General features: G+C 38.8%; 1 protein-coding gene across 1 annotated transcript in view; it reads right to left on the bottom strand.

Annotated features, from left to right (window-relative positions):
• Ncapd3 (non-SMC condensin II complex subunit D3) overlaps window positions 1–16,960 on the bottom strand; it is a 56,614-nt gene extending 39,654 nt beyond the window's left edge. The window contains exons 1-9 of the mRNA XM_070038336.1: window positions 16,836–16,960; window positions 12,576–12,730; window positions 9,740–9,902; window positions 5,800–5,984; window positions 4,477–4,641; window positions 4,321–4,382; window positions 3,489–3,576; window positions 1,556–1,689; window positions 174–246 (exon numbers count right to left, since the gene is read on the bottom strand). Coding sequence (XP_069894437.1) covers window positions 174–246; window positions 1,556–1,689; window positions 3,489–3,576; window positions 4,321–4,382; window positions 4,477–4,641; window positions 5,800–5,984; window positions 9,740–9,902; window positions 12,576–12,730; window positions 16,836–16,899 — 1,089 coding nt within the window. The 5' untranslated portion in view covers window positions 16,900–16,960. The remainder of the gene's footprint in view (window positions 1–173; window positions 247–1,555; window positions 1,690–3,488; window positions 3,577–4,320; window positions 4,383–4,476; window positions 4,642–5,799; window positions 5,985–9,739; window positions 9,903–12,575; window positions 12,731–16,835) is intronic.
• Between the last annotated feature and the right edge of the window lie 23 nt (window positions 16,961–16,983).

The raw sequence follows: 16,983 nt of genomic DNA, 5'->3' as shown, positions 1-16,983 counted from the left end.
CCCCACCCTATTCCCAAAAGAACACTGGTTAGAAAAACATCTAGTATTAACTATAGCTACTTTTAGTAATGACACATTCATTCCCAAAACCAAACAGACACATTTATCTTCATTATGTTATACACATTATTATTATTATTGTTATTATTATTGTTTACTAAAGCAAATGGTACCTTGGCACAGATGTGTTGCAGTAAAATGCGAAGGATTGGGAATATACTTTCCTTCAGTTCATCCACAAGTGCACTAGTTAAGGGAAAAACACATATCCATTATTTATAATCTATCCGTTATTACAACAGAATGGTGATTTTCCTTACTTCTTGTGTTCAAAACTCATTGCCCTTAAATTTTAGAGATGCTAACTACTAAAAAACCCCACACTTTCCTCCATATAACAACAGCTGTTTAAGAATGAGTAAGGTTTTTGAGCCCTGTCACTAAGCAGCTGTCATCAAGGGAAAAAAAAGTACAATTTGTTACAGTTCTTTTGGCTATTTATTAAATTTCATATTAAGATATAAAATATAACCTTTTCGGATAAATATGAGAACAGACTACACAGTACCACCTTGTGGCAGTTCAATGAAATGCCTTCACTCCAAATTGTTACTAGGAAGAATTCACTATAGTGTCCAGAGGATCATGTTTAGCCTAAGTTATTTGTATCATTGTATGAACGTTACTGCAACTGGCCAAGCTACAGTGTTTCACTAAAACATCTTGTTTAATTTTCAGTGTTTAAAAATATTCCTCCAACAGAAGCACTGGACACTTCAGAAGGTCACAATACAACTGTAATCCCCTTATACAACCTTTTGAGGTTCAAGGGGAAAAAAGTAAATTAAAAAAAAATCCTCACCAAGAGACCTTTGTTGTGACCAAATGATATGATCCACACCCCATATCTATCTCTAAACACATTACCAGATGCACAATGAAGATGCATATGCTCCTGTACCCCTCTCACCATCTCTCGCCTGACAGGCAGTGAAGGAGGAAAGAAAAGCCAAGGACACAGCAAATACTCCTTTCTCAATAAAGCTAACATGCAACTTTTAGAGTAAAGCTGATTTGTGACAGAAAAAATAATCTATCAAAATTGCTAAGGAACTAAAAGCATTTAGGTGTTTTCCTTCAGAAAGTACTCTCTAGGGGTGCTGGGAAGATAGGAAAATGGGAAGAAAAAGCAAAAAGAACAAAAGCAAAAAGATGCAAGTAGAGGAATAGAAAGGAAGAAGTGGAGGTAGGGTTCTTTCTCTGTGGAGAGGGTGACCGCCTTTGCAGAGAGAGATAGAAGTGTCCCCAACATGTCCCCAACACAGGCTAATGGCATTTCCTTAGCGATGTCCACACAGTGGCTACCAAATGTGACCCAGACACTGAGAACACAATTAGCTAGGAAGAACTCTATTTTTCATCACAAAACTACTACTGGTTGCAATCAGATATTCCAACATCAAAGCTGTCAGAAGTCTTGGTTAGCACTGGGCCCACACAACTGAGGGAGAGGGATTAAAAAGTTAAAAAAAAAATCAAGACTTTTGCACTTCACCTGATAAACTGGACAGCTTGGTTTCTTCGACTAATGACTTGCGATGTAATAGGCAGAGGGGCGTGATGAGATCTTTTGCCTACTTCTAACATCAATATTACATTTAGCAGTTGATGGAAAATATAGGCAATAACCTGGAAGAGAATAGAAAATTCCATTTTGGCTGTCATAAAGAGCTCTAGGGTCTCAAAGACAGTGATTTAACTAAGGTAAAAACCATTTAAACCCCCTGGAGATAGGTCAGATGAATAGAATTTTTGGTAGAGCATTAGGGACAGGTTTCTTGGACAACTCTCAGGTGTTAAAAAAAAAAAAGGACCTTTAAAAAATTTATTTATTTATTTATTTAATTTATTGTTGGTGCTGAAACTTGAACTCTGGGCCTGGGCGTTTGTACTCAAGGCTAGTGCTCTTCCATTTAAGCCACAGCTCCACTTTTGGCTTTTTGTGGTTACCTGGAGATAAGAGTCTCTAAGACTTTACTTCCTGGGCTGGCTTTGTACACTTATTTCAGATCTCAACATCCTAAATATCTAGGGTTACAGGCATGAGCCACTAGCACCTATCAAGCCCTCTATTTATTTACTTACTTACATATATTTACAAGGGTAAACAATGTGAAATATTTGCTTATGGACAATGATTAAAAAACAAAACAAAACCATAATTTCCCTCCCACCCTGGATATCATAACCTGAAGTTTATAAATGCACATTTCAAAGTATCATCTCATAAAACTTAGTCAACTGGTTAATTTATTCATCTGGCAAAAACATTTAATGAAAATCAAATACTTGGCTACTTAGGCTCTAAGCACTTTCACAGATTAACTAGACTTTACTATATTTATTTTTAAACTTCTCAACCCTATGAGGTCAGAAGAACAATATATAATTTCCATTTCACAAATAGTAAAATAAACTCCAAAGGAGATAGCCAAAGTCAAGTAATTAATCTAGTTAAAACCAAGACTGCCTAACACCAAGTTAGGCAGTATGATATCTAAGTTTAGCAACAATGTAACACATGAATGACCTAATCTCCAATGTTGACTGTAGTGAAAATACAATGTAACCAAGGGGACAAAGTTTAAACTATTAAGGCCAGAAATAATAACCCATAAATTCTCTGTGGAATACAGAGATACATAAATTCGGTGTGCAGTACAAATACAACTAACAAATTTGAAGTTTACATGAGTACACAAGAGTTGATAAGAAAAACTTGAATATTCTATGCCTGACTCTTCTTTTTGGGAACTAGATGAGTATTTCTATAAAATGTAACTGTTCAGCAACTTATCTGTTTCTCTTTCATTACTCATATATATATCATATATAAATGTGATATATATATATATATATATATATATATATATATTTTCCTATCTGACACCTACCAATAACTTGCTAGGTTCACCACCAAATATATTGGCTATACACTGGATAATCAAGGGTAGAGAACAAATAGAAATAGGTACATCTTTTATTAAAAAAGAATATGAAGACCTGAAAACTAAGTCAGCTTCATAGCCACTGCCTCGTATCCAGAGTATACATACCAAGACTACAGAGGATGCCTGACACTATGTTTACTACCAAAGCCTATACTATATACTATGCTTTTTCCTATACAAACATACTCATGATAAAAATTTGACTTATAAATTGGGTATAGTAAAAGAATTAACAAGAATAACAATAAGACAGAACAATTGTAACAGCATGTAATAAGATAAGTTATATGAATGCGATCTCTCTTCAAGAGGCTTATTGTACCAGCTTCTTACCAAAAGCTGAGAAGAGTTAACTGGACTCTTGGAAATAAACTGCAGATAAATGGGGCTACAAATGTTTTTAATGTTTTTCCCACTGTGTAGCTTGCCTGCTTCCAATTGAACTAATAACCAAAATTATACCCTCCTCTCCCTTACCTTATTTCCTTCTCCATGAGTTGGACAGCACAGCAAATGCAATCCATGATAGGCCAGTTCTGCTATGTAGTTTGCTTCATTAACATTTCTAAAGAAAAAACAAAATATTAGCTAATGGATGTGTGTGTGTGTGTGTGTGTGTGTGTGTGTGTGTGTGTGTGTGTGTGTGTGTGTGTGTGTGTGTGTGTGTGTGTGTGTGTGTGTGTGTGTGTGTGTGTGTGTGTGTGTGTGTGTGTGTGTGTGTGTGTGTGTGTGTGTGTGTGTGTGTGTGTGTGTGTGTGTGTGTGTGTGTGTGTGTGTGTGTGTGTGTGTGTGTGGTGTGTGTTTGCTGGTCCTAGGGCTTGAACTGAGAGGTTGGGTGCTGTGTCTTTGAGCTTTTGTGCTCAAGGCTAATGCTCTATCACTTGAACCACAGCTCTACTTCTGGCTTCCACCTGTGATCCTCAGATCTTAGCCTCCTGTGGAGCTAGGTTTACAGACACAAACCACCAGCACCTGGATAGCTATGATTTTATTAGGAATATTCCTTAATGCTATATACCTGCTTTTCTCTCTCTCTCTCTTCCTCTTTCTTTTCTTTCTTCCTAAGATTCAGTCTCACTGTGTTATGTAGCCTGGCCTCAAATTATTGGATGCTAGCTATTCTCCTGCATCAGTTTCATGTGTCAGCTGGGACTACAAGCACATGCCACCTCACTAAGCTTCTGTAAGTCATCTTCAAATGAGTAACTTCTATTATTTGCCAGCTTGAATAAAACAGCACTTATAGTTCTGAAGCAAAAATTATTATACTGTATTTAAACTGTAGCACTGAAAACATTTAATGACTCACCTGGCTTGTGTAACATGAAATTCACGGGGAATTGGCTCAAAATTAGTTAATGCAACGAAGACCTGGAAAATGGATACCAAGAAAAGGTCTCCATAAGTAGTAGCCATAGTCTACGGCCTCTGAAGGTACCCCAAGGTTCCTGAAATTTTCACTTACCTCTACACAAGTCTGTACACACTGTGGCTTTTCTTTGAGAGAAAACTTGGGCAGAAGCCTTAAAAAATTCTTCAAAAGGTGAAATATGGCATTTCGAATTTGAGAAAGGTCCCGGGCAGAAAAATATATGCTTTCTTCATCTTCATCTTCTATAAGCTCATCCATCTGGATCACACACACACATACAAAAAAAAAAAAATGTATGGCTGAGCTAAGGAATAATACCTAACACTTTGTCTCATGGTTTGCAATTTACTCAAACCAGTTAAACTCCAGGTAGTACTGAGTTGTTCGCACAATGTGGCTTTGACCAGATCTATTGACTACTCTAGGTCTCCATGACACAGTGGTAAATAACTGGACTATATTCCTGTACAAGTAGTTTCTGCCTGTGTATTTTCTGTCTCAATGAGAATTCATATAATTCTTCAAAATTTTCATGCTTGTAACCTTCTAACATCCTACTTTCTCATGCAAGAATTTGAAAATCACACTATTAAATTATGTTCTTATGGACATGAGCCACAAGAACTTCAACTATCCTTTCTAGTGACAATAAGATATTGTGGCAAGCCAGCCTCCAGTAGCTCACATCTGTAATTCTAGCTACTCAGGAGGTTGAGATCTGAGGATTGTGGGTCAAAGCCAGCCATAGCAGGAAAGTCTGTGAGACTTTTATCTCCAATTAAACAGCAGAAAACTGGAAGTGGGGCTACCTCTCAAAGCGGTAGGGCAGTAACCTTAAACGAAAAAGCGCAGGGAGGCTGGGAAGGTAGCTCAGTGGTTGAGTGCTTGCCTTGCATGCATGAGGCCCTGGCTTCAATTTCATAGCACCACATAAGCAGGGGGGAAAAAAGCCGGAAGTAGCGGTGTGGCTCAAGTGGTACAGTGCTAGCCTTGAGCTGAACAGCTTAGGGACAGCGCCCAGGCCCAGAGTTCAGGCCCCACAATTGGACAAAAAAAAAAGCTCAGGGACAATGCCCAAGCCCAAAGTTCAAACCTCACAACCAACAAAAAAGGAGAGAGAGAGAGAGAGAGAGAGAGAGAGAGAGAGAGAGAGAATGTGGCAAATATACCAGTTAGTAAACTGCCAACTACACTTGAAAACAAGCCTTGACAGGAGATGACTGGGAAGGTAGAAAGGTGGCAAAGCAGAAACATGCTCTGGTAGTACATGAAACCCAAAGGACATTTTTCAAATCATATGTATAGCAGAAAATATTTTAAGGATCCCTGAAACCATATTTCATGTAAAGTCAATTGTCAAACAACCTAAAATCTTGTGTTGGTACGGTATGTTTAATTATTTCACTTACTTCTTACCTCAGTATCATCTTTCCTAGGTGGTTTTCCTCTTTTTCTATTGCTTCTTGAGTTATCCTGAGAGTTCTTAGCTTGTTCTTTTTTTCTTTTCCTATTCAAGTTAGATTCCTGAGGCCAGCTCTTCTTGAGAATCTGAATGCACTTATCAAACATCACTGGGTGGAATATTTGACTGGCTACACTGCCTAATCATAAGGAGTAGAGAGTAAACAGGTTAGATGTTTTTGTTTTGTTTTGAGATAGTTTCCCAAGAAACTCAAGCTGCCCTGAAACTTACCCTCCTTCTGCTTCAGCCTTCCAATGCTGAGATTATAAACATGCACTACCACACTCCAGCTTAAGCAGTGTAGGTGTCCAGGTTTTGAAATAAGTGCATAACAACAGACAAAAAGTTTAAAAAGCAGCCAGGCACTGAAGGTTCATGCCTGTAATCCTAGCTACACAGGAGGCTGAGATCTGAGGATCATGGTTCAAAGCCAGCCTGATAGGAAAGTCCATGAGACTCTTCTCTCCAGTTAACCAACAGAAAAAAACCTAGAAGTGAAGCTGTGGCTCAAGTGGCAGAATGCCAGCCAGCTTTGAATGAAACAGCTAAAGGACAGCACCTAAGCCCTAGTAACAGTGTGTGCACGCGTGCGCATGCGCGTGCGCGCGCGCACACACACACACACACACACACACACACACACACACACACACACACACACAAACTATTGCAGTCACACAAAGTATTACCCCAGGTGATATCTGTAGGATAACAGTTAATATTTGGCCCTGAGCAAGGTCATGTAAAATTGGCTTACTATATGAAAATCAACATAATATACTATGTCATTAAAATAGCAAACAAAAAAATCATAGTATTACCTCATAGCTGCAGAGAAGCAAATGACAAAAATCTAATACCTTTTCCAAATAGAACACTTAGCAAACAAGGTATAATAAATGGATAAAGGCCATCTTAAAAAACAACCTTAACTAATGTCAAAGACCTGGATGTTCTCCTCTACCATCAGGGACAAGATGGGGATGTCCACTCTCCATTTCTATTAGCCCTGGACTAGAAATTTTTGCCAGGGCAAGAAAATAAACGGTGACAACACCAGAAACAAAAACTAAAACTGTAACTATTAACAGATGACTGATTTTGTTTTGAATAAAGAAAACCCTTGTAAAACCACTAAGGTTGCAGTATACAAGATAAATTAAATAATTTTTAAAAATTCACTTATATAGCTACTAATCATCAGAAATATAAATAAAGACAAGTGCTCCACAAGCTCCACAGGCCAGCATGTGGGAAGTGAAGGCAGGGGGATTGTAAATTCCATGCTGGCCTAGGCTACCCAGGAAGATGCTGTCTCAAAAACCAACCAATTAAAAACTGAAAATGAAGTCAGGCACTGATGGCTCATGCCTGTAATCCTAGCTACTTGGGAGGTTGAGCGCCAAACATCACAGTTCAAAGCCAGCCCTGACAGGAAAATCTGTGAGACTCTGATCTCTACTTACTCGCTAGAAAACTGGAAGTGGTGCTGTGGCTCAAAGCAGTAGAGCACTAGCCTGGAGCAAAAATGCTCAGGGACAGTGCCCAAGCCCCATGACCACCACCACCAACAACAAAAAAAACCCACCCAAAACTAGAAATAATTTCATTTATAAATAGTACTGAAAAAAATACTTAGGAATAAACTTAACAAAGTGTAAGAGCATGGGCTGGGAAGGTGGCTCAGTGGTAGAGCTCTTGCCTTGCATGCCTGAGGCCCTGGGTTTGATTCCTCAGCACCACATAAGCAAAAAGAAAAAAGCCGGAAATGGTGCTGTGGCTCAAGTGGTAGAGCGCTAGCTTTGAGCTGAAGAGCTAGGGACAGCGCCCAGGCCCAGAGTTCAGGCCCCATGACCAGACCCCTCCCCCCCCCAAAAAAAGTGCAAGAGCAGAACACTGAAAACTATAAGACAGTATCAGAACATATTAAAGATTATGAATGAAAAGGAACGGAAAGATATCCTGTGTTGATGGACCTGAAGACAGTGTGAAGATCATACTACTCCCCAAACTGATCTCCACATTCCCTGCAGAAATTCACATACAGATCTTAAAACTTACATGGAACTCAGAATAGCCATTGTGAAACTAGTGAGTATGAAGTACCACAGCATGCCTACCACAAAGCAGAAACTCTGGTAAGGGAAGGGAAACTGATTTGTGTATTTATGCGTATGTGTGTGTATGTGTATGTATATGCATGGAGTACTGGTTTGAATTCAAGGCTTGTCAGGCAAACACTAAGCCATACCCTGAGCTATTTCTGCTTTAGTTATTCTTCAGAGATGCTACTGAGTGGTTGCCCAGGCCAGCCTGGACCACAGTCCTCTTACTTATGCGCTGCCGACATCACTGGGGATGACAGATGCATGCCTCTATAAACTTCTTTTTATTGGCTGAGATGGAGTCTAAGTTTTTGCCCAGGTTGACATTGATCTAGGCTTTCCAAGAAGCTAGGAATTACAGGTATGAGCCATTAAACTTAGCTGAAACTGGATTTAGAAAACCACAACATTTTTTCAGACAATCTAGTTACAGCTAAGCTATTACAGTACTTAGCAACTAGATTCTTCAGGAATTTATTTGAAAAGTCATTATGGAAGATTTAACAAAATAACATGAGTCAGAGGTCAGTGTTGAAGGCTTTAAGTATTTTTTTTCCTTTTCTCAAATTGTACGGAATATATCCTCAACCTTAATTAAAAATGTATTAATTAAAAATGGACAGGCGCTGGTAGCTCATACCAGTAATCCTAGCTACTCAGGAGGATGAAATCTGAGGATCATGGTTCAAAGCCAGACTGGGCAGGAAAAGCTGTGAGACTAGTATCTCCAATTAACCACCTGAAAGCCAGAAGTGGAGTTGTGGCTCAAAGTGGTAGAGCACTATCCTTGAGCAAAAAAGCTTAAGGGTAGCACCTAGGCCCTGAGTTCAACAACCAGAACTGGGTGTTGGGGGGGGCTGGGGGGGGTGGTGGGAAGCATTTCTGTAAACAATGACAAGTAGCAAATGGACTAATCTGATTTTTTTTTTCCAGTAAGAACTTTAGTTCTCCAGGTCTCTATGTTCCATTCTATTATCATGAGTAGGGGTGGGAAGAAGGCTCTGCACTGCCCAGAGGAAGAACAGCCACTAAACTCTGACAAGCACAGTGACATATAGAAAAGTGCTTTCCCTCAAGTGTTCTGGTGAGGATTACTAGCAATGATCACACTTTCTTAACTAGAATCATAGTATTTTTTAAACATCCACAAGGGAGAGATATAATACCATGCTTCCTCACAGCAGCTTTTCTCAATATGATCAGGAAGTCAGGAGAGAGAGCAGTATCAGCATTTTCTTCTGGGTTTGGAAAGGGCATTCCCTCTCCTGAAGGACCTCTCTGTAACTATCCACATGAGGTTATAGACACAGCCTAATCTCAGAAAAAATACGCTCAAATAATGAAAAAGGGAAGACATCTTCCAAATACCCATAAGGTGATTTCATATAATCCTCAGAACCACTCCAGGTGATGAGTTCTCACTGCTTATTTTGTGAGAAAACAAATAGCTAAGAATTAAAATAATGCAAGTAACACAAAATGACAAGACTATTTTACGATCCTCTGTTATTCACAGGTAAGGTGGTTTCAGGATCACCCCACAGAAACCAAACTCTAAGGATATTCAAGTCTTTTATATAAAATGCTATACTACTTGGATGGTCCCTAAATATATCCTCTTACAATTCCTAACACAATGCAAATGCTATGTAAGAGTTTCCACTTTATATTGTTTAGAGAAGGACAAAGAAACATATTACACAGTAGCAACAATGTAACATGTTTCTGTTCAAGCAATTTTTCCATCCACATATGCAGATCTAATGAACAGTGTCAAATATACATATACCTGGTATTTCTAGTAGCAGAAAATAAAGCCCAGCAGCATGAAGGCCATATTCTCGATGCTGTACACTGACATTTTTCTTATGCGCTACCTGGACGAAGTGATAGAATAATGCCACCAGCATACTATGAGAAATATTGTTCTCAATGAAGAAGGTCCAAATGTTCTGGAGAGAAGACAAATTCCAAAAGCCAATAGTTAATAAAATGAAAAACATCTTGGTTGACTTTTTTACAAGTACTTAGTGTCTTAGAAAAAAAAAAAAAGAGTAGTAAGGTCTGGAGATGTAGCAACACAACACACACACACACACACACACACACACACACAACACACACACACACACACACACACACACATGCGCGCGCATACAAGTAATAGGCCAGTCTGCCTCTCAATGACAAATGTCTGCCATCCTCAAAGAGATTGACACAAATGATCAAGATGAAAATTTGTTATTCAAAATTACAAAGATAAATATATACAAGACATTTAATTAAATTTTCAAAAAATTGCCAAGTTTGAAGTACATGTACTTCTGAAATTATCAGTATATAATATGCTAGGACTTTTGGAACACCCTGTATTAAGTGATTATACCATGAATGATCTCTCCATCTAACTTAAATGTACCCAAATCTACTTATCATTGATTAGTGAGGAAATCAGAACAATTTGCTGAAATTTAAAAGTCCACAGATTAAGAGTAACGAAAGCAAGAAACACTGGGCAATTTCTTTCTCAATGGATTTCAGAAAGAGATTAGGCAAGAAAGGAAATCCTAGAACAGAAATTTACCAATTTTATCGTTGTCCCATACTTAGGCCTATTCAATGCATGACAATGACAGGCATTATTTTTATAAAATAAACATAGCTGGAACTACAGTTTATCCTCAGGCATCTTTTTTTGTTTTTTTGAGACAGGCTAGTTTATAGAATTCACCATCCTCCTGCCCATCTTCCAAAGGACTGGGATTATAGGCTGGGAATGACTGACCAGCAAGCCACACAAGCCCCTGAGTTCAAACCCTAACTAACACCACTCATTCCTCCCCCAAAAAAGTACACAATGGAACTCACAATTTTTCCACTTGACCTCACCCTTTATACCCCTTATTCCTCACTGTAGTTAATACCATCCTTCTAATGTTAAAATCTTAACTTCTTTCCTGCTTCTTTTTTTAAAATATATTTTTATTGTAAAAATACTGTATAGAGGGGTTACAGTTACATAAGCAAGGTAATGAGTACATGTCCTATCAAGCATTGTTGCCTCCTCCTTTGTTTTTCCCCTACCATCCCTTCCCTCCCACCTCCACAACTACATTTCCCCTACTCCCCGCCCCAGCCTAAATTGTAAAGTTCATTTTTCAACATATTGTCTTGTACATCTCATTGTCTTATACACAGTCAATTTGGCATTTTGTACCATGACTTAAATACCCAACGACTGCTTCTTAGTTTACAAAGCCTTATTAAATCTTAACTTAAAAAAATAAAAAATAAAAACACCCCCAAAGTATTTAGATCTTCCTTTCCGGTTTCCATAACCTAAACTTCAGGCCACACCATTCCCACTTATAACACCTACATTACTTCTAATAGACTCCCAAGAGGTCTCCCTGTCTATAATTTTCCCACATCCATCTGCCTGTGCTCAGGACAACACATTACTCAGTCTACTGCTCACCACAGCCTCTTCCACACAGAAGTATGAGTTAATATCCATCATTTTTAGATAGAACCTCATACACAATACACAACCCTATAACTTTCCAAGCCCCACAAGTGAACCTCACTCAAAGCTACCCACAGTCAATTCGCAGTCTAGCTTAGTGTCCTATGTGCCACATTTTAAACACCTACTATCATAATCTCCTCAACATTCCCTGCATACTTCCCACTGTGGTCCCTTCCAAGAATAATCCTTAACCCTAACTAGCTAGTTCACATTCTACCCAACTGAGAAGACTTGCTTCTGGCAATTTTTATTAGGGGAGCTGCAATCCAAGCACACTCTCTTTTCCAAAGCCTTATTTGATGATCTCTGTACTTCTTTTAGAGCACTGCTTAGCACGTGATTCATAAAATACTTCCCAGAGGTATTGGGCTTCCCCAACCTGAGCTGGTTGTACTCACTGCACTTCCTTTCCACAGTGCTCTGGTCTCAGTGAGGGCCCTTGGCTGAGGAAGAATGTATTGTAATGTCAACTCTGTCTAATGCACTTAATGCAGTGCTTAGCATTATATTGAAGAACAGTTTAATCAGATGACTTAATTTTTTATCAAATATGTAAATTTTATAATTAATTTTTTTGGAAAATTAAAAGCTTTAGAGATGTTGCTATCTAAATTTTTTTTATTCTGTTTCCTAGCCCTTTTGTTCTCCTGAAAGGACTTCAATGGTCTAACTATTGCTAAGCACACTAGGTAAAACTTAGTATTTAAAGGAATGCTGCATAAATCTACTGGTAATTTCATCGAATCATTTCTCAGTTTAGTAATAAATCTTCCGATGTTAAGGCATTCCTAGACTGCTGTTTACATTTTCCCTGACCTTCTTTTCACTATTGATATACCTAGTTTTCTTTTTTCATTTCACTTTTATGCTTGTTCTTCAATTGGCTGTTGTGAAACATCATCATGACTTGAAAAATAATCGTGAGTTCCTTGAGTCTTTTGGAGGAAAGCTATTAGGACAGTCCAATGAATCAACCACAGTCTCTATGTTATTCTTACTGTACTCTTTATGAGCTATGTACTATAACAGCTTAGAGTGTAATGACAGTCATCTTCTATAAACAGTTGGCTTTATCTTATTTTTAAAATTTTCTTACCTCTGAAGATGCATGTTCTTCAGTAGCAAAGGGAAAAAGACTTTCATAGAGATTTGTGAATGCACTCAATCCACTCTCTACGATCTCTGCCTCTATGTTGGGATCCAATGGCTCAGTCTCTGTGAAGTCCAGTTCCCATACTGTATCTACCCATTCTAGAAGAAAACACCATGAAATTAACAAGTACTTTAAAAAGTTAAAAGAAAAAAATCACCTCTAGACTCCAGACACATTCTACAGGAATAAATTCATAACTTAGACTTAACATTTCTGGTTTTCTTGTACTGGTACTAGAGTTTGAACTCAAGGCCTGAGTACTGTCCTTTAACTTTTCCTGCCCAAGGCTAGTATTCTACCACTTAAGCCACAGCTCCACTTCTGGCTTTTTAGTGATTAATTAGAGATAAGTGTCTCACAGACATTTCTGTATAGGCTGGCTTTAAACTGTATTGCTTAGATCTGAGCCTCTGAGTAGCTTAGGATTACAAGAATGAGCCACCAGCACCCTAGTAACACTTACTTATATAAGTAAACTATAACTAAAGGGAAGCAGTAAAAGCTGGGCGCTGGTGGCTCACGCCTGTAATCCTAGCTATTCAGGAGGCTGAGATCTGAGGATCGGGGTTCAAAACCAGCCCAAGCAGGAAAGACCGTGAGACTCCTATCTCCAATAAACCACCAGAAAACCGGAAGTGGCACTTTAGCTCAAGTGGTGGAGCACTTGCTTTGAGCTGAAGAGATGAGGGACAGCGCCCAGGCCCAGAGTTCAAGTCCCACGACCGACAAAAAAAAAAAAAAGGAATAAGCAAACCTCCTTTAAAAAAATTACAACTGCCAGGCACTGGTGGTTCATGCCTGTAATCCTAACTACTCAGGAAGCTGAGATCTGAGAATCGCAGTTCAAAGCCAGCCCAGGCAGGAAACTCCATGAAACTCTAATCTCCAATTAACCACCAGCAAACTGGAAATACTGCTGTGGCTCAAGTGGTAGAATGCTCGCCATGAGCTGAAGAGCTCAGGGACAGCACCCAGGCCCAGAGTTCAAGCCCCACAACCGACAAAAAAAAAAAAAAAAGTAAATAAATAAATACAACTGACAGCTAGCTATTAAGTTAATCAGCTAAAAGTATCAAGAAAGAAAATATGTTTTACATGTTACAGCTGGTTACCTTTAATGATCAAGATTCCCTATAAGGAGAATAAGGACAATAAGGAGAACCATCAATAATGGCCTCAAGTGTTTCCCTGTGAACATATCACAAACAAGTTAATAAACTGAAGTGAAACAGCACTGGGCCATGGGGGGGGGGGCAGGGAGGGGGGGAGAATATCGTATGTTAAAATAAAGATACCAATCCTTGACCTTCAAGAAGTTGAAACTAGAGATAAGCCACCAAATTCACAGACTTACTCAAATGACTGCCAAACACAGAAATGGGAAGGAGCTATGCTGAGAAGGTGACACTGACACATTCTAACTAGATTCTTTGCCAAGCTTTCAACTCTAAACTTTCCTATACTTTTTTTTTTTTTACAATTTTTTATTATCTTTAAGTGGTTGTGCAAGGAAGTTCCCCATCTACAAAAGAGTATATGAATACAAAGTGTCTGATAACATTGTCACCCATTGCTCCTAACCCACCCCTTCTCTCACTTTTCTTCTTTTTTTAAAAAAATTGATATTAGGTGATTCCATACATTTCACATATTTCACAGTATTGTAGAATAGTGATGTTTAGTTAAAGCCACAAACACATTTTAACCCTCACAAGGCCAATTGTCATTATCATGGTCTATATATTTGTGAATTCTATGAGCTTTGACAATTATTTCTTCCACATCAGGTGATATTTACATTTCTTTCCTTTTGCTTAGTGTAAGCTGTTCCTTCTTTCCCTCTCATTCCTCCCTTCCCATCACTGTCTTTGGGTTGCTTGGTTCATTTTCATCTATGTCCAGCTGATGGGCCCCTCTGTTGTACTTTCTCATACTTTTTTAAACAGCTATTTTCTTCAAGCTTTCCCCTACACCTATAATTAAGACTAGATAAAAACATGTGGTCACGTCGGACACATTATTAGCCTTCACATTATTCTTCACTTATTAGTCTCCATATTAATATTCTTTATTTTCTCACCACTAATTTAAAGTGGTTGAACAGGGTATGAATACAGGAAAAAAAATAAAGATAGGAAACCTCCACCTTTATTTAAATGCAAAGCACTGCACCTAGCTAGATTATTCTCCTGAGAATATAATCTGCCCATAATCTTTTGTCACTTGAGCTTGACCAAGAAAAAAGAATTCTCTAGTACTGCATGGCTTTGCGCAGGAATAGGGATGGAGGGACACTGAAAAAATACAACTGTAACCTTCTGCATTATTGACATAGGATCAAAAATATCTTGATCCTTGTTTTATCCCCATTTATAATAGCTCATTCCTGTCAGTAGTATCAAATCTAATTTCGAAGGCAGTAACTGCCCTGACTTCATAGTCCTCATAAAAAGATATGTATGGCTTTGGCCATTTCTAACACTTCTGAGTCTTTACTACTTCACCTATCAGATGTAAGTTAGTAATGCCTATCAATTTCACAAGAAGAGTATTCTATTGTAAAAGTTTACTAAAAGGTAACCTAGAAGATTAAGTTTACTAGAAGGCAAACACTCAATTTAAAAACAGAAAGAGAGAAAGATCTAGTATCAGACAACCTAGATCATATAGTGACTACTTTTATTTAGCTTTACACTTCTGTCAAATCATTTGATAGTTTATACAAACCAAATCCCTCATTTTCTATTTTTCAACTGGAGAACATTCAAATAGAGATCATTCCTGTCCCACCTTCCTCACTTGGAATGGAAGAGGAAGAAGTATGCTGTTTATTCATTCAATCAACATTTTATGAAAATATATGCAAAAACCTCTAGTGTAAGTGCTAGAAAGATGAATGCTCCAGGTTCTTATCCACAAAGATCTCATCATCCCACAATTATAATACTTTACATAGTAGTTTATGATAAAAAAGAAGAAAACAAACTTTGAGTGACATAGGACAAAGCTATTACACTGACTTGGTCACTTACATAGAATTAATCCCATACTCCTCACTGGTAAACAGGATTCTTGTGAAAAACAATATGCTAAAAGGTCCAGATTTAAAATAAAATAAAATAAAAGGTCCAGATTTAAAAAAAACTCACTATTCCTTTTACAATGGATGGATGTCACAACAGTTATGCAAACTGTAAAATAATGAAGTCTAAATAGGGAAGGAAAAGCAGGGAGGCACATCTTAGAAATCACAAAAGAATGAAGGTACAAAGTGTTTAGAAATAAAGAAGAGTCACAATGTAAAAGTTTCGGCTGGGAATCAGACTATTAGTAGTATTTGCTAAGCAGTTATTTTGTGCCAGGGCACTAAACTCACTTCACAAAAGCCATGTAAGGTAGATATAATAACTCATTTGACAGATAAAACCAAAGCATAACAAGGTTAAGCAACTTGCTCAATGATACTGATGCTATGCAATAGAAAGTATGGCTGAAGCATCTGTGACCAAAAGTTATGGGGAGAGCAGGATGCAGAGAATGGGGAAGGCTCCTAGGGTAAACCGTGACAGTTAACACCAGAAAGCAGCTGAGATACTCTGCAATGGTCCTGGGTGTCTATAGGGCTTGGAGCTGGGCACCAGTTCAGGAATACAGACTGAACGCAGGACACTTGTGATAGGGGTGCATGAAAGGAGATGCAGAGATGCCATTAACTCTCAGGTTTGTGGCTTGGGTGATGCTATTCGCTGGCTTTGGTAATCCAAGTTTTTTTCAAGTGACATTTGATGATGTCTGCGTATGAGACATCTATCTCCCTGAACGAGGGACTGCGAATTTTTTTTTAAAAAAAATAAGCCTAGCAAGAAAGAGTTGGGTGTCTTTTAGAGATACCCAAATAGAAATATCCAGGAAGACTTGACAGAATAAAGAAGCGGTGGGCGGGGAATACAACATAAACACACATGTTGTAGGAGCCAACCAACATTAGCTCTTTTTTCTTTTTTATAAACCCGTTACTTGACTGGATTGAGCCTCTAAGGTTTAAGGCGGCTGGCCACGATTCTGGCCTGTCACAGCCCTGGGGATTCACAATGCCTAGAGGGGCACCCTCACCCTACCCCCACCCCCAAGCGGGCTGAGATACCACTGGGGACACAAAGCACCCCAGCCCTTCTCCCCGGGACCGCGGCTGCGTCTCCTCACCGAGGTTGAGATCCACCGGGCACCAGGGCTGTAGGCCGCTCCCTAGGCCCCGCAGCGCCACCATGATACCGGAGGAACCGGCTCCCCTCCGCCAGGCACAACTTTCAAAGCTCGCTCCCGCGCGCGCGCCGCGATGTTCCTACGGACC

This window comes from Dipodomys merriami, unplaced genomic scaffold (genome assembly GCF_024711535.1).
Source record: "Dipodomys merriami isolate MVZ:Mamm:240054 unplaced genomic scaffold, mDipMer1.0.p SCAF_29, whole genome shotgun sequence".
Lineage (NCBI taxonomy): Eukaryota > Metazoa > Chordata > Mammalia > Rodentia > Heteromyidae > Dipodomys > Dipodomys merriami.
This window is presented reverse-complemented; position numbering and strand designations above follow the sequence as displayed.